Source organism: Saccostrea echinata, unplaced genomic scaffold, assembly GCF_033153115.1.
Source record: "Saccostrea echinata isolate AGI-Se365-2 ecotype Australia unplaced genomic scaffold, CSIRO_AGI_Sech_v1 ptg000029l, whole genome shotgun sequence".
Lineage (NCBI taxonomy): Eukaryota > Metazoa > Mollusca > Bivalvia > Ostreida > Ostreidae > Saccostrea > Saccostrea echinata.
The window spans coordinates 23,296,752-23,315,833 of record NW_026889778.1 but is presented as its reverse complement, the minus strand read 5'-3'; the positions used below and the strand labels follow the sequence as shown (position 1 = coordinate 23,315,833).

Below are 19,082 nucleotides of genomic sequence, written 5' to 3'. Positions count from 1 at the left end.
AAATGTCTCTGAATTCACATAGTAACGTGAATTTACCCATAGAATTTCGTCAAAGTTCACCATTATAATTAATCATAATATATAGGGAAAATTATCAAAATCTCAAATATATTTTCAAGAAATAGAAATAAAAACACCAGTTATGCATTTTCTAATTGAAAATTGATCAACAAATATAATTTAGGAAAGAAAAATATAGATATACAGGCATTTGGAGAAAATTGCATCTTTTTTATGCTTGTACAGTATTTTAATTCTTCTTTAAACTTCAATTGTCATATAATACATAGCGTAGAAAGCTTGTGCTATCATTGCTAGACATCACATGTAACATCTAATTTCTTATAATGCTAATAAGCAGTGGTATCTAATGCTAGACTACAGGAAATTCGATTTCTCTAAAAATGAATTCATTTTTTTTCTTTTATTGGGTACAAATGTCAACTTTTTTTACAAGACCTTCTCTGAGACTTCAAATAACATTGAATCATATTAAGATGCATAAAATGAAAATTGTTGCACGAAAAGATCTCAATTGCAGGTTTCAATTTGAGACTTTTTAAATAAAATAATAAATTTAAGAGTTATCCTTCCTGGCTGAGGATCGGATATCCTTAAAATGGTTATGAGTTATTAAATAATTGAACACACATAGCAAGCTCATTCGTTTTCATCTGCCTATGTATCTTGCATACACTTTCAGTCTATGATGAATTAGAAACTGGGAATACTGCATATTGATTAATTGATAAATAGAATTTATTGATTAATTAATAAATAAAAATTAATAGTAATTCAATATAAATAAACATTCTAAGTGCTATTCGATGATAGTTAGGTCTGAGTATAACAAAATAGGATTTCGTAGATCCATTTATAATGCCTCTTAATTTTAACCCTTTGATCACTTATTCTAAAGGTATCTGCTGATCTCCTGAAAGAATTTTTGAAAACATTATTTAGAGAAAAAAAAAATAACAGCGCCGGCCAAAATCTCTAAAGTGTGTGGGCTTTCTAAAAATGTTTTTCAATATCTTTACTGTGCAGACAAGATGAAACATTTTAGGGTTTATGGTATAGTAATTCGATGAAAAATCCAATCCATGCTTTACATATGCAGAAAAAAGGCTTTGTCACTGTTGAAAATGGATTGTGTTAAAAAGATGGATGGAAAATTTCATATCATGAGTGGAATTTCCAAGCATAAATCTTAACAAATGTTTTACATATACATTGTCAAGTTCTGCACGTGTACCTGCATGCACTTCACATTATGAAATGTAATACAGGTAAGAATTATCTCTATATCCATTGATTCGAGGATCTCGGGCCTGGTAACCTCGCACAAAATGTAAATGGGGTGAATAGTACATGCGCACTAGAAAATCGCGTCCAAAATAACGTTCATGCCACACCTTGATTGACAGTTCCTCTTTATGGTAATCAAAGCTATTTGCTTTACCTCCAGACTCAATTCGTTTTTTACATAAACAACATCCGCAAGAAACTAGAATGAAAACAAATACTGCAGCTGCACTTGCTGAAAGAATTAGACCCTCCATGGAAATCGATTGTGATGACGTCACTTCCATGTATTCAACACGCTTCCAACTGTCGTCATTTACAACAGACACAGAAACAATATTTGAAACTTCGCCTTGGTTCCCTTCATCGTCAACGGCAAGAACGGCTAAATAGTAATTCACACCAACTTCCGGTAAGTTAAAGGAAAATACTTCTAAGCTGCCAGGCTTTGAAGGTGTTGGAATCTTTTCGGTTATCTGGGTCACTGTATCAGTCGAGCTCAGAATTGCTGAATAGTTTTTTGACAATAAAATCTTGTAGGATGATGCTGGAAAAGAAATAAAAACACGTTCAAACACAATAATCATAATTATTCTTTAAGAATTACTGTACAATGATAAAACCCATCCGTATGTTAAATAATTGAGAAGTATGTAACTTATCGCTAATTATTAACATTTTTTACCTAAAATAAATATTTCTTACCATTTCCAATGGTGAAATCATCACCCACGGCATTCCAGCTTACATTGAAAGAATTACTCTCGGCGCTTATAAGTCTGAGGGTCGTAATCCTGGCTGGTGGCATCCTATCCTCTGTTACAGGTTTGTAATTCTGAACAGTAAATGTCCCTCCAGCTGCAACCCTCTTAAATCCACCCACGTTCTCTGTTTTGAGATTAGAGGTTGCTGAAAAAGGGAGAAAAATCATTAAAGTTTTAAACCTGCTCTAATTTCCCAAGAGGAACCAATCTGTAATTTAATAAAGAAGGACAAGTTGGTATTTTTTTTTTCAATTGAAGGGTTATATGTCGCGTCGCGGAAGGACACATCTGTATTGAGTAGAAATATATTATGTCTGAATATTTTATAAGTGCATGATAAACATTTGTAATAGGCTAAAATTATAAAGATACGTTCAATAAAATTCCATAGAATGGTTTATATACCAATTTCATCCTGTATTTGCCTTTTTCGCCTTTTCAGTTCAGGTAGCAGAATTTTTGTTTCACCATCTTTGCCAGTCACTACAAGTTTGAGACTGTGTCGTCCACTCGATTTGATTCGAGAAGGCAATATCAATCCTGTATATTGACCATCCCCCTTAATTAAATCCATACCTACAAAATAAACACAGACATTATTTTCAGGACTTCCGTCGCGAAACCGATAAGAAAGCCCTATAAATATAAGTTCTGTAGAACAAAGTAATGACGACAAGATGTCTTCTCTCACCTAGACCATCATCAGCTAGGTCTACATTGATCACGTGACCATTTTCATCCTCTGCAAATATTTTGACATCAGCATCGAAGACAGGGTATGTTCCTTTCTGAACTAAAGCATAAAGTACAATCGGGGAAGATGGTGAAAAGTCGAATGAGTCTGTCGATGTCCAAGCAGTGGCAGTGAAAACATCTTCAGAAGGATTCCTAGGATAGGAATGTGCCGTCAGTGTCAGAATGACGTCAAATGATGACGAAATTTCAATTACGTAATCACCTATCTAAAACAAATAAAAACATATGATTTATATTAGAATTATCAAGCTGTTTGTAGCAGTGTACTATATAACAGACAAAATATTTTGTTATAGGTTACCTCTGCTATTCCTTCAATCTTTAAGCTACACGAATCTGTACAGGCACCAGAAGTAAGGAAACTATTCCCAGGACCTGATAATGTTGCAACAGTGAAATCAATCCCTGGCCCCATTAGCAGGATAGTGGTGTCCCGTCCAATGGTAGAGTCAATTGTTATCGATGTGGTGAAATTCTGCTCTTTGGTCACATTCACTGATTTGCTCTCTAGCTAAATGGTGAATAAATGGCAAAATATCAAATTATTGTTGCATGAAAAAAAAATATTTAAGGAAAACCATTTGATTCAAGAAAACTTTATTGATCACTGCAGAAGACTAAGAAAATATGAAAAGCACTGGATCCAGGGATCATGATTTGAACAAACAGGAATCTGCACTATACTGGAATACTTTCATATTATTGTATGACAAATTGTGACAATGTTTTAAGGAGACATTTTCAACTTTTTCTTCAAATATATACTATGTGATATATGATGTCTTATTGTTCCCCAATTCAAGTCATGGGATCCTAGATCTGTTTAAAATTGAATCTTTACTACCTGGAGATGTTTACATCATAATATGCATGGTCATTGTTGGACCATGTACAAAAGAAAAAAAGATCATCCTCATATACATTCCTATATAAAACGTTGACCCCCATTTGAGGCAGCATCCTATTCTAAGCGGCTATGATTTGAACGAACTTGAATCCACACTATGAGGGGATGCTTGCATTTGACTTATTGTAGTCCAGTTAGTCTTTAGAAGAACTTTTTGGAAAAAAAATAAAGATATTTTTCCGTTTATGATAATGCAGTGATTTGAACAAATTTGAAAAACACCACTATATTGGGATGATATTCTTGTCATTTCCACTTACTGGCATGTGAGAGATTTTTCCTCTGATATTTTTATGCCAAGGGGTGACACCTATGGTGACCCCGTCAAAGCTCCAGATTTTAACAAACTTGAACTTACAATCTATGAAGAAACCTTAATATAATAAAGTTTTGACTCTTTTTGCCAAGTGATTCTTTAGAAAATAATTTTGAATAAGTCTTCCGTGTATTTATTATTAAATTTAAACTTTTCCTACTTTATATCCTATGAAAGGAAGAATGGCTCTTTATTTGAACAGATCTGATGGGCAAAAGAATTCTTCAAGCAGAGAAACTTATTAAAAATCCTCAGACTTCTAGCCAATATGTTTTAATGCCAATTACTTTCCAATTTTCACCTGTCATACTTTGCTTATGCATTATTATTACGGCCCACTTACTTGATACATCTTCCCTTCTTCATCAGAAGAAGAAGCAGCGATGCCAAGAAAAATATCTGCAAGAGCTGTAGACCGCTCATTTCCGGAGTAAAAGAAGCTAAATCCGCCACTGTCCTTTGCTAGTTTATCAATTTTTGCATCCGCCTCCCTCCCAATAGCCACAGATCTGATGATTACACCTTCGACTAGAATTTCCCCTCTAACTTCATCCGGTCCAGGAAGAACTGTATTGGCGCCATCAGATACCAAAATTATTTCGCTTCCCGTAATGTTGTCACTATCTTCTTTTAATAACTGCAAAACAATAAACAATGTCATGATTTTTCATCTTCATCTTGTTATTACTTAAATCAATTCTTCCAATCTTGTTACACTTTGTTCTTCATAGAAATAATTTATAGTCATTTCCCTAGCCTCGAATTGATACTAAATCTACTCAATATACCTTTAATGCTTTTTGTAGACCAGCTCCAATAGAAGTTGCACCAAGAGCTTTGATGTTCTTCACCAACGTCACTAAGCTTTGTCTCTCTTGTTCTGACGTCACAGTAGTTAATGGAGCCACCACACTGGCAGTTTCGTTAAATGTTACCACGGCAATGGATGTAGCATTTGGTGACCAGTTTCTGATATAATTGGATGATATATCCTTCAATTTGTTTATTCTCTGCTTTAAAAAGATAAAAAATATTTTGATGAAACTTGATATTGTTTTCAATCATAATTTTTAAATGATTTATTAGGAGCTCTCATTATCTCACTACAATTTTCTTTTGCAGAAAAAAATGTAAAATTAAAAACGGTACCGGTAAAGTAAGACTGAGCGATTATTGATATATAATACAGATAAGTGCTATGCATGCGATTTTGTTAACAAGGGAAAGTTAGTCTAGTAAACATATATCTTCTAAGCTTAAATATATGTAAGTAGACAAGTATTTGTAAAGTATTTTAAATTCCTTCGATATGCAAAAATCGTGGTTAATATACTAATTAAGCGTTTCAAACATTCAACATTACTTCTAATTATACACTGCAATTATTGGTAAGAATGATTTAAAAGAGTTAGGAATAGTAGTACAATGATGCTTGATCAAATATTAAAAGTGAAGACAGAAATTGAGATTTGTGAGTTTTATTATGGAATATAACTGAGATATTGGAATAGAGACAGAGAGGAAGTAATATTCATAGGTATTGTAATACCTTTCGCAAAGGGTTTGTTGTTTTACTGTCCTAGAGGAAGTATGAATATCATGAAGCATAAAGCCAGTCAACTTTTTACAATTATGCAAAAAACTTTAATAAAAATAAAACACTTGTTCTATCATTTATTGTCTTATAGATGTAGACCGTTATTGGTATTGAACAAATTGGTTCCGGAACTTACATCGTAACTGTTCATACTTCCGGACTTGTCCAATACTAAAACAACTTTCTGACCCGTCCGCTGTTGAACAACTCTGAATGTTGGCACTGTGTTCTGTGATGGAGGCCCTGGTTTTGTATCTACATACAAACAAAATTGCTAAAGAAAAATTAAGGCTAATATGCAAAACATATGTTGATGAAAATGCTTGCATAGTTAAAAATTTTTGGGTCTGGATTTCCCTAAAAATATATGTAATGTTAAATCAATAAATAAACTGACCTTTGAAGTCAGAATGAAGTCTCATTATTTCCCAGGCACTTCTTCCTTGACAGAATCTGTTATGAGGAGTGTCCGCCTCTCTGTTGTGTGGAACATCACTATTTTCATCGTCACAAAATTCAACCACCTTGAATACAAATGAAAAAGGTACACCATTTGATATGTTACAATAAAATACAACAAATGCTTAATGCTTTAAATAAAAAAAAAGATATATATATACACTTAGAGTGTTAATTATGCATGTTTAGATACTATGCTTAGAAATAGTGATATAGGGTTCATATATGATCATGTTTATAAGATATTGGATGAATTTATCCAGTTTTAATTTTTATATTTTAAGTAAATCACCAATGAACGACTATTTAGTACTCATCACAGGAGCGTTATAATAAGATGCTCTTACATTGTCAAGTTTGATTGAATATTTCTATCATTAAACAAAGATTTCTTATATATACCAACACTAGATATCTCCGGTTTCCCCATGATAGAGCCTTTTGCAGTATTATCCCGTTCGTCGACACAGAATTTACAATCCTTTTCTGGCAAACCATTATCGTCCAGAAGACACTGTCTGAAGCTCTGGCAGTATTTTAGGTGGTTTTGACCCTTGATATTTTTAGCACATCTGAAGAATTACACCGATTCTGATGTAAGATATTACAGATCATTAATTTTATTTCGACATTATTCATACAACATACAGAAAAAATAAGGTCATGGCCTGCTTCCATATTTGTAGTGTAAATCTTTTTTGTCGTAGTTTAATTAAAAAATAATAATTATATCTTTAAAATCACGGAACAAAAAGCTCATAAAAAGCATGATGTAAGGTGAGTATTCTGCCTGTTTAAAAAGAAACAAACATGTCAAACATATAAGGCTTTGCTGTTAAAGATTTTTTATTGTAGTAAAATTTAAACTTACATATTGGGTTTGAATGTCCCCTCAGTAGAGTAAAACCAAGGGTTTGTATTTGTTCCCATGATGGGTGCTTCCTTATCGCCATGTTCGTCAAATAACCCCCACCTGAAATGGCCCCAGTGATGAACCAGTATCTTATCTATGAAAAAAAAAGGAGAAAATCAGCACACTGAAAATGTATTTAAGATTTTTAAGCGTATGATTTGTATGTGGCATTTCTCAGTCCGTGACAGTAATAGGTGTTTCATATTTACAACCGTATGAATTTTATCATAGCACAAGTGCATAGTAAAACCGTTACAGAACATGTTCATCAACATTTATTTTTATTGCTTTCCTTAATAAAAAAGATATATCATGCACCTGCAAGTCCCTCTGCCGGATGAACTTGTACTGTGATAGGTTCTAAATATATGTATTTTCCAGGATGCCCACACCCGGTCATTCCAGAAACGTATGGCTTGTTGTCCACCAGTGGATTGGGTTTGTCCACAATAATGTGGGCCGTATCAAGTTGTGGTCCACTTACAAATTCTTTGCTGAAATTATTCGGCCATGACTTCGGTATAACTATGGTGACATCTTTAAAATATAGGTGGTATTTTGTTGTCTTGTACAACTGGGCAGAGGCAGCCGTGAGTAAGTTCTGCAAAATGATATTATGAAAATGTACAGATTATCTAAATAACTTAATTTATTTCTTTGAATGGAGAAGAAATGTCAAAGAGACACGCACAAGAACAAATATATACTATACTCGACAGACATTTATTATCTTATTCTATTTACTGCAGATTTTACAGTCATTTGCTAAATGATGGTCCTAGATTTCTTTTTAGATTAAACACTTACGCTGATAACCAGTATGTAATTTTCACTTACATGTACATGTAACTCAGTTCTTATATACATTAGCAAAGTTATCATGAGTAGAATAAGGTTCACTTGTGCAAAATTAAGCACCATATTAAACGTCAATCTACTCGAACATAAGACACTCTCTACACCGAAAGAGCAGTAGCACGATGTTTGACAATTACATCTGATGTATATTGTACTCTCAGGAACAAATTAGTGCAATTAGGTTTAGAATGTTAATTTTGCACTTTGCCCGAGGAAATGATTAAGTATGACACTCTTATTTTCCGACAGATACAACTGTGATATGATAGGCTTAAGAGATTAGATCTATAAAATTGTATGACATGAACAGGTGAAGTGTGAAATCATTTGTCAAAGGTATAAACAAGCACAGGTGAGAATTTCTTATTCTACAAAATGGAAACAAACAATGCATTTACTAGTAACGAGGACAAGACGGAGTAAATTAATTTTTAAAATCAACATGAAGTCGGCATTTACATGTAGTTGTTACAATGTATAAATTGTATTTCTGAAAATGTGTCACTGTAATTTCCTTTAGAATTCTTTGAAACAAATGTAAATTCATTAATTTTCATGGCCAAGCCATGATTGTTAATATAATACATGTAGATGTTATTTAATCTCAACGCTATTATTAATGATGCATGCATGATGTTACTTTCAACAAATTGGGCAGATTAATTCCACATTTAGGAACCTTTTAAAAATGAATCCTAATTTTTACAGCTAAAATATTGTTAGAAAAACATTTTATTCCTAATTTTTTGCTATAAAACTAATTTGTAGTATCTTTGAAACTTTAAAAGTAATGAATGATAAAAGTATGTATAACAACGCGATGCACTTTGCTAAAGCCATTTCTCTTTAACAGATGGGAATTTGCAATTGTCATTTTGTCGTTTGAAATAATTCATTCTTGAAGTGATAAATCAATCACTTTATCTTCTTTCAAATTTTGATTTATTGCGCAATTTTTTCAGGCTATATTATGCAAATCTCTTTTATTTGACTTTGAGATATTTGTTCAAAATAGTTGTTTAGACATTTTCTTTTATTTGCTTAAGTCTCACAGATGAAATCAAAATAATCATAATATTTTTGACATTCTACCATTATATTTCCTTACAAAATATTTTACACAGAGGATTATTTAGAGGAAAGGATTAAAATGGACAATAAACTTCAATTCTGAAAACAAATTATTTAATTGAACTATAAAGTCTATTTAACTTTGGTCTTTAACAATAAAGACATCGAGACGTCCTTTCCCATTGTAAGTCGTCCAAAGAAATATTTCGATTTTAACGAAGAAAATTAATCTTACGAAATTCATATGTACTCTCTTTATGCAATCAGCAAGGTTGTGATTATGAAAAATAATAATTCCACGAGGAGGCGATTTTTTAAGTAAAAGTTTCTAAATGCATATAATACGCAATTGATATTGGTGTATTAATACAATGCAAACCGTACAAATATCATTTTTTATCTCTACATAGAAAATGCAGAAATGAGCACGAAATACATGCAATAGCCTTTGCATCAAAAGATTTTTTTAGCTCACCTTTAGTCTCTGTATATGAATTTCAGTAGGGTCCAGTTTACTAGATATTGCTACAGTCACACCAGTGTAACCATTTCCATCTAGTTGGATCCTCTTTGATTGGAGAAAACAAGACATATATCCAAGCACATTCAAAAGCAGAATTGATGGAAAGAATTCCATTTTTAATGGCAGAATACAGGGTGTTTTGATTTAGGTGTATCGTCCTTTTGCTTAGACAGATTATATTTTAATTCTCCATCCGTTTAATGAAGAGATTCGTGAATGCAATTTTCGTGACCATTGGCACGGAATGATGAAAGAAAGCACCGAATAAATGTGGTTTGATAACAGATCTGGACGCTGATAATCGTGAGAAAGGTTTCTCAGTAAAAGTGTTCGGAGCACTGGCCTTTAAATCGTCTTTGTTTTCAAATCCAAATATTTAAAATTTTTTGTGAAACGTTGACAAACTTAAGAAATAATTCAGCATGAAGTCCTAATACCATGCACAACACATCTTTCTGTAAAATTAAAACACAAAACACACCTGCTAATTTTTTTTGACCTAAATTTCATTCATTTGCAAGTTGTCAACACTAAAAGGAGTTTGATAGATAATGCGTGAAATGAAAGAACATTAAATACTGATTCAAAATTCATAACTGCATTATTTATACCGCTAGCGTTTGAATTCAAAGTTGACTTCCGTAATGTCATCAAATCATAAACTCTCACAGAGGGCGGAGATAAGCCTACATTTAACCAATGATAGACATGCTTCCGTTCAAAAATAGCTTTAGACTAAACATCACCAACTTTTTCCGAGCACCGTGTATATTGCAATGCAAGTTAATTAAAACAATTTTAAACGTAATAAAAGGAACTAATTATCCTGATATTGGAAAAGGTTTTCATTTTGGAAAGGTCGTCCACATAGATAATTTAATATTAAAATCTAATTAATAATTAATTGTTAGTTGCAGTTTTTTCAAACCATAATTGCATTTAACTATCTTTTTTTATATTTCTTTAGAAGAAAATTTTAATGTCATTGTTATTTGTAAATGCATACGGAAATGATCTATAAAGAAAACAAGTTGATGATTTTTTTTTCATATATTCAGTGCACATCTACAAATCTTAATGTAAAAACTTAAAAATGAATTTAAAGAAATGAAATTAATTTTAAGATGAATTCGTCACTAGTTGCATAGCATAATGAAAATAATTATATTTTAATAAAATATAAAAACAACGAATGTGTTTCCAAAAAGAGAAAGTCTATAAATAAGAGTGGTAATAAAATTAATATAAAATCTTGCAAAGACGATTGAATTTTTAAAGCTTGTTGATAAATATTATTAATACTTTAATTTATAATTAAGTCTATATTTGTACTTAATAAAAAAGACTCCCAATTTCAATTAATGCGTAGTCTTAAAATTTTCATTCAAAATCTTCGGTTATTTGAGAATAGGTAGCCATATATGTTTTATGTCAGAAGTTAAATCAGTCTGATGAAGAAACATAGCAGTCTGATATATATGTCTCCGGCATATCCAGTGAAATAGATGCACTCTCAAAATACTGAAGTTTAAATACTAAAATTGTGTAAATCAGATTTTAAAAAGATAGAGAAGTATTCATAATTATAAAATAAGTACAAAATTAGCAGAAAAGGAAAATTCTGTAGATGATTTCCACGTATTTTATATGAAAACAATATATATTAGATGTAATTTATATTTGTGAAGTCGTCAAAGCACGTAATCAAATGTTGCACGCGGTTATTTCCTAATAAAAATGAAATGTAAAAAAGGCGAAACTTGAACGAAGAAACCTCAAACGATAGCAATACTAGTAAGAGGCCCTACTATTCTTTTATTGTGCACCTTTTGGTTTTCTTTTAAATGTAATGGAATTCCTCAGCAATGTCATAACGGGCATTGTCAAGGAAACTACTTTGATATTAAAATGTTGGTGGAAAAGTTCTTGTTATCAAAATGAACGTGTGGTGTAAATTATTGTATTCAAAATTTGGTGAAAAATTAATAATTATGTACAATTATGTGACCATATTCTGTATATAATTTGTTCGATAACCTAAAATGAAAATACACAAACACTTTACATTCAATATTTCTCATATAAGATTGATTGGTGATGAATGTTTTTGCGGAAACAATAGGTATTTTGTTCAGTCAAGAGAGCACTAAGTTTAAAACTTTATTGAAAAAGTAGGATAAAACATTTTATATTACTTTAGAACAAGATATGAATCATCTACAATGTATGACAAGTGTTATTTCACCGTACACAGTAATTTTTATATCATCCATCTTCAGATGTCTGGAGAATAATCTCATTGATATGTTTAGAGCTGTCTCGGAAAACTTCACTTTTGTAAATAATAAGCATCAATGATCGTAATTTTCTTCCAGGTTACCTAGTTTTGTTTTTAACTATGATTAGATAACGCAATTGCTTATAAAAATTCTATTTACTTATATTTCAAAATGCTCGAATTGCTTGCCTTCCTTTATGTTTTTGTAACCCATTATTTCTTAAATGTACACATTGAATTGTCTACGGATTTTTCCGTTTTTTCCCGATCATGACAAGGAGCACACGGCGGGTGTGACCGGTCGGCAGGGGATGCTCACTCCACCATGACACCTGATCCCACCTCTGATGTTTTGGAGATCCGTGTTTGCTCTGCTCATGATTTGTATTGTTTGAATAGACTTTTGAGTTTGAATATTGTTCGTTATCTCCATATTTCATTCAAAATATTTTGGAAAGTGCACAATTCATATTTGATTGACAGAAAATTATCTTTTCTGAAGTAAGAATTCAATTTGTGTAGAGAAAATGAAATATGTTCATACTCATTCGGACAAAACTGATTTTTTCTTAACTGAATTCAGAACAAAAATGTCTCTGTAGATAATCTAATAAACCTGTGTTTCTTTAAAAAGCCAATGTTTACAATAAAGTACATCAATATTATTTTTAAAAACTAGACCATCAAAGAAATTGATCAACAGCAGATCAGGTTTTGTAAAATGTGATAAAGAATATATTGGGTAAATGATCGATTATTCAATGAATTCATTAGCTGCAAAAAGTGTTAAGGATTAAGTATGTTAAGAATAACCAATCTACTCTAGAGATACAACCTGGTATTTTAGTCCATATGTTCCATGTCCAAGTCTTTGGAAACAGTAAAGTAACATTACATAAGTACTAAATCTAGTTGACCTTAGCAATAGGCTTGATTTGAAATTGAAGCAGAATTGCTTAATTAAATGGGTGTTAAGCCAATCTTTAACGTATCATGATACATGAATAAACATTTTAATTTTGATTTTGTATAGTAAGGCATCTGTATTGGTCTATATGCTGGTGCAAAAATTTCGAATCAGAAAAAGTAGGCTATGGAAGCTTGAGATCTTATTTTTACGAATTTCTTGGGAACAAATCCTCAATAAAGATGGAATTTAATGCTTAATGTAAAATAATTTTTATTTTCAAATACAAATTTCAAAAAATTAATTCACTGGTGTAGAAAATATCAGATTAATGCATCCTACTCCACATGTTATGATATTTTTTCTTCTTTATATTGTTCAGTAGAGATAGTGTTAGCCATGTTTGAATTCATTACAGTTATAATTAAACATTTGACTTATGATAAAAACAAACCATTAACAATAGGTTGGTTTTGAATATTCAAAATGTCTAGTATAATTCGTTTGTTGTCAGGAAAGCAAATGAAATAACGACCTTTTTGGGGTGTTCTGAAATTGATTCTAGGCGTAGAGACAGTTCTTGGCTAATCAACCACAAAGACACAAGCCTAAACGAACATGCTTCAATTGCCTCAATGGAGAAATGATCTTAATTTTTAAAAGACAAATACAATTATTTGTGGTACTTGGACACTGTAGTGTTTTCTCTGTCTTAAAACAACATTTAAAGGTAAAGATAGTAACAGAAAAAAAATTGTGCATGATTTCTAATAAAGCTATTTTTATCACATTATCTATTACAACATAATAAAAAAAACAGTTAAAGAATTTCTTTTCTTCAACTTAAGAATTTTTTTATGAATGACGACATTTAATGCAATACTTTGATAGATATATTAAGAGAAATTAAGACAATGATATAAACCAATAAGTTTGATATACAAATGTAATATTTATCATAAAGAGACACTATCTTTCCATTAGTACAGTAAAACTCGGTTATACGGGAGTCACAGGGGCCTTGAATTTCGCTTCCTTATAACCGAGAATCTTTATAAGCGAGTTATTTATAACCGAGTTTTACTGTAAATCTAAAAACGATAATCGACACCCCTCTCACGTTGTGTGAAGTTCAAACACTGATCACTGATTTTTTATTCCTTTTAAATAATGTTAAAAACGCTTCAGCATAGTAAATTTTGAAGTAGTTTCCATGCACAATTCTTAAATGGCTTATTTTACTTAATTATTATACCACCAACGCCAAAATAAATGAAGGCTAAAAACTAATATTTCCTGAACCTACAGAAATATTTTTTTCATGAATGACGACATTAATGCAGTATCTTAATTAATAATTAGTCACCAAACCTACACACTTGAATGATTGCAAAACACAGTTCTATATATGGAACAGATAGTTGCCCCCCCTCTCTCTCTCTCTCTCTTCTGATGGAATATTTTCTTTGGGATCCCTATCATTTTACCTCTGATCTGCGTTTGCTTGTGACACGACTTTCTTGTGAGACATGCTTTTGGTTACAATAAAATTAAGATTTATTGCATAAGTTCTGTGGTTTCATTTTCTCTAAAACTATGTAATTTTGATACTTTTTTCACTTATAAGTTTTGTAAAATGAAGAGATAGAGTTATTAACGATTTAATTAACAATATTTTTATTGAGGTATACGCAGAATCGGCTAAAAATGGCAGAAATTTCCACACTAGCATCATTCACAGTACTTAAAATAATTATAAAATTTTCTTATCCAAATGAAAAATGAGTTGGGTTTTAGCAAACTTTACTATAATTGTCATCTAGTTAAATGTATTTCAAAACATTTTATTTGCTCCTGTTCACATCTGTTTTCTAAAAAAAAGATGTTTTTTTTTTTCTTTCTTAAGATCTGACAGTATAAACTACACGAAGCATGTTTTCTGTTCCCTTACAATTTTAGCACTGATGGAAAACACAGTTCCAATGTAAAGTTATAGGAAAAAATTTAAGTACCTCTTGTGCCTCTTGAGTAAATTAGCATTTTAGTTAAATAGGTCAATTCCATTAAAGATTACATGGGACTATTCAAGATTTATTTGCTGAATCAAAGCTGGCAATTCGCGGCATCGGTAACCTGGTGGTTTGGCGCTCGCTTTGTGACTTGGAGGCCTGGTTTCGATTCTCTTTCCGGGACCATCGTCAAAATTAAGATAAAATTGAAAGTCAATAATCTTTTAGTTACGACCTTAAAAAAAGGAGATTTAGTGCGTCAATAGATGCTTTTACAATAAGAAACCTCACTGGTAAGCGCCATGCATTGGTCAAAATTTGTCGTACTTCACCAAAAGCTGATAAAATTTCAACAATTTTTGAATGGGACGTAAAATAACTACAATCAATCAATAAAACCTGGTGGAAAAATATTTGGAAATGATTACACATTGTCAAAATTTAGCAAAAATACACGCAAAAAAAAAAAACACAAAACAAAACAACTAATAAATACATGATTTTATATTAAGAATTCGTTGAGGTATGATCGAACTAGCGGTATGCTTTATGTCCTTTTATGCTTATGAAATAATGAGCAAAGTTATAAAAAGTAGAAGGGTTTTGATCCTTTATTTGAGCCTATATTTCTTGCTCTTTTTCTTTTTTTTTCATCAAATAATTTGCTTTTCTTTGTAATATTATGTTATCCTGAAATCAAATGAATGCACAGCAAGTTTATTGGTGTTATAGTAGATTATCAATCATGTGAACAGACAACTTTTTAACTACAGAGCAGATGCATTCCTAATTTATATTCGATTTAGGTCGACAAAAGAGAGTCATTCTGTCAGTTTGCTCAGGCACTGCTAAATGTTCAGTACAAGTTAATACAAAAAAACAAGCATTCTGAGAGTACTGCATTAGCAATACTAGTCCCCTACCGGCAAGTGTAATCTGGTTCCCGTTAAAAATTGAAAATGCCATAATTTGTCAAAAATCAATGAAGCGAAACAAAATGTAAACTTGATCTATAACTCATCAAGGTAAAGTCACATACCAAAACTCAGCTCAATATCTTCAAGCGTTTAGAAAAAATTTGCGGAAAACCGTGAAAATTGAAAAGGTCGTAATTCCGTCAAAAACCATTGAAGCGGAACAAAATGCAAACTTGATTTGTAACTCATCAAGATACACTCACATACCAAAAATCAGCTCAATATCTGCAAGCTTTAAGAAATAAAGTGCGGAAAACCAAGTGAGGCAGACTAACAGACAGACAGAGGGACAACAAGACGGACGGACAGCTAGACAGACGACAGACAGCTAGACGGACGGAAAGACTCAGAGGAAACCTATAGTCCCCTCCGGTTTCACCGGTAAGGGACTAATAAGTTAAACCTCTCTATCGGGCCCTAAACAGTTAGATAGTCGTTGTATATTTACATATTCCACCAACGCCAATATCAACAAGTTCAATGATTTATTCCCCATCAGCCTAATGAAATATTCTTTATTTATGAAATATATTCATCATTTTTAATGTGATTTTTGTCGCTAAACCCACACACTTATGAATAGACAGTGCAAGCTATGAAGATGAAAAGGTTTGCATATAAAACTATTTCATTTTATCTTGATATTTTTTTTTCAGTTTGACATTGGAACTGAAAGTGAGAATAGTTTTTTTTTTCTTTCTTTTTTTTGTAAACCAATGATCTCTGAAGGTACATTGACGAGGTACATTTTAGAAAATTTAATAAGGGATTAGCAGTTTAATTCAGAGAACATTAAGCTGGATCAGATTAAGCGGACAATCATAATGTCCTAAACATTTTAAAACTGTTTGTTAGGATGTATATAATTTTTCCTTTAATCAAATAGGTATGATGAATCATTGTGATGGTACGTATTGTTGTTCTGAAGATATTGTCGCCGGTTATAATAAGTACCTACCCTCATTGCAAATATTGTCGTCGATCGGTACATATTGTCACCGGCGAGAATATGTACCAAGATGAGCTTCTTTTTTACTCCCGCAGAATGGACAACAAAACATATTGTCGTCGGCGAAAAAATGTACTCTGAATATTTGCACATTTTTTGTCCCAAATACGAGGGTTGATCCCAAAGTTCGTGGAATTTCCTCATATTTTATTTATTTATTAGTGATAGTGAATGAAAATTACAAATGATAATATATACACTTGTTGAATTTTTTTTATCAAAATTTTTTTAAAATATTAATTATAGGAACACTTTGGCAGTTACCATAGAAACGGGTGTTTGAAAATGCGGGAGACATTTACTCGTTCATTATCATTTCAATTCTTGATACTGCAAGTGAGAAAAAAAAAAACGCGGTAAGTGGCATATAAAACGAAAATTATGTCTTTATTACAATTGCTTGACCTCTCATAAAACTCTGTGTGAGAGTTTTACTGATTTTACTGGATATTTAGTTTATCAAGTGATGATTTGTTGTTCACCGTGACATTGTTAGACAACGTCGAAATTCGGTCAAGTTATAAGTTTTGTGAAAATCTCGGGAACACTCTTATTTAAATCCTAATCCTACTGATACAGGCTGGACAAAAATGCAGTAAGCAACTAGTTTTCCAGTGGCTTGAAAAATGTAAGGAAAACACAACTTCAATGGAGGTTGAATAAAGGCGTGGCCGCCTTTTGGAAGGTCATTTTTTCCCTCGTAGACAAATAAAGCGTTAATGGATGTGGACTGCCAATGTACTGTGTTTGACATTGCTACTCAAATCGGAACATCATATGAAAAGACGGAGAGTATTTTGAAAAATTATTGTTATATGAAGATTAGTGGGTGCGAGAGGATACCCAGGCTTTTCTTGGGAAAAGAATTGGAGAAAAAGGCAGTGTTCTGTAGAATTTCTTAATAGATTTAGACGTGAGGATGAGATGCTCCTTTAACGTGACTTGACATATCTAACTTGACGTTATGTCGAAGTCTTCCCCGGATTTTACAACTGTCCATTTTCAGAAAGCTCGTGTGACCTTACTGGTAATAGGAACGTGGTGAAAATTTCCAGTATTGTTGCATAATGGATCTATTTTATAAATATGCCTATTGTTTGCTTTCATCAAATCACGATAAAATTTCAGAAAGAAATTCCACGAACTTTTGGATTAACCCTCGTATAATGTTTGGTGTACACCAATATGAAATTGCCAAGTTACTTGAATTCAGGATTTATCTTATGAATCAGTCTATTACTTTTTTTCTCGTATATTATATATTTGGAGATTAAATATGTTTCTGTGCAGTAGTAGTAATTATCTGGATTATGCTTTTGTGTGATTCTTATACATGTATTGAAATTATGAGGGTTGGGGTTCAAATTTTTAATGTCTTTTCATTAAACCTCCCTGTCTAGCCGTTACATATATTTTTAACTATAGTAATTTGTTCACTGGATATCAATGAGGCATTGGTGACGAAGGTTCTTTTTATCACAGAAAGCAGGTTTTTAAAGTTTCAGAGACAGAGAAAGATAAGGTCTTTTTGTGAATTTATATTAATCATGCTTTTTGAACTTTTCTTCTTTTCACAGTATTATTTGTGCACATGTATATTATAATGATAGCGTTCATTTGCAGCTGCTTCGCTGGTCTTGAAAAATGGCAATAAACGATCTCATGAAAATTCAACGTATGACTTTCGATATCATTATTATCATCATCGTCATTATCACATGTGTAGTAAGGGTAGGTACTTATAGTCGCCACCGACCAAATATATATGCGTAATTTGCAGTCTGCAACAATATGTACCGATCACTACGTGGATGGACGATAATGTTTGCAGTGAGGATACACACATTTTCGCCGGCGACATTATGTACAGGACGACAATCTGCTGCATGAAATAACCGTCTTTGTGATTTACATGATTTACATACCAAATACATCCACAAAATATTCCATAGGCAACCCTAATAATAAAGAATACAAATTTGCGTATCGAAAGGTTGACATATAAAAAAGGTTGCTTTCCCATGAGAAGTGTCTATAAAGTTATAATTTTTGTATTCATATGAAGCTGAATTTATTCAAAAACTTATACATGCGAAGAAAAGATACTTGCTGTGGCCTCAGCTTGGCATCTAGATATATCGACGACGTATTATCTATTAACAATAGTTACTTCCATTTTTATGTCGACTCGATCTATCCCAGAGAACTTGAAATAAAAGACACCACAGATTCTGACACATCTGTTTCATATTTGGATATTTTACTAGAAAAAGACGTTAATGCTAAAATAACAACAAAACTTTATGATAAACGTGATGACTTCAAACTTTCTTTCGTCAACTTCCCTTATTTTTGTAGCAATATACCGTTATCACCTGCAAATGGGGGTTATATCTCCCAGTTGATTCGATATGCAATGGCATGATCCACGTA

At 32.0% G+C, this 19,082-nt stretch overlaps 1 protein-coding gene across 2 annotated transcripts; it reads right to left on the bottom strand.

Moving 5' to 3' along the window:
- Positions 1–992: 992 nt before the first annotated feature.
- Positions 993–9,893, bottom strand: LOC133195716 (calcium-activated chloride channel regulator 1-like). 2 transcript variants are annotated; one of them, XM_061331643.1, is made up of 13 exons: positions 9,422–9,893; positions 7,336–7,618; positions 6,976–7,111; positions 6,511–6,676; positions 6,043–6,169; positions 5,782–5,900; positions 4,837–5,061; positions 4,392–4,685; positions 3,127–3,336; positions 2,761–3,031; positions 2,475–2,645; positions 2,011–2,214; positions 993–1,852 (listed from the first exon to the last, which is right to left on the bottom strand). In XM_061331643.1, the coding sequence occupies exons 1-13, from the start codon at positions 9,581–9,583 to the stop codon at positions 1,272–1,274; spliced, it is 2,949 nt and encodes a 982-aa protein (XP_061187627.1). In that variant the 5' UTR covers positions 9,584–9,893; the 3' UTR covers positions 993–1,271. The 2 variants fall into 2 exon arrangements, with proteins under 2 accessions (XP_061187627.1, XP_061187628.1); XM_061331644.1 differs by having other exon boundaries at positions 4,837–5,058.
- Positions 9,894–19,082: the final 9,189 nt, after the last annotated feature.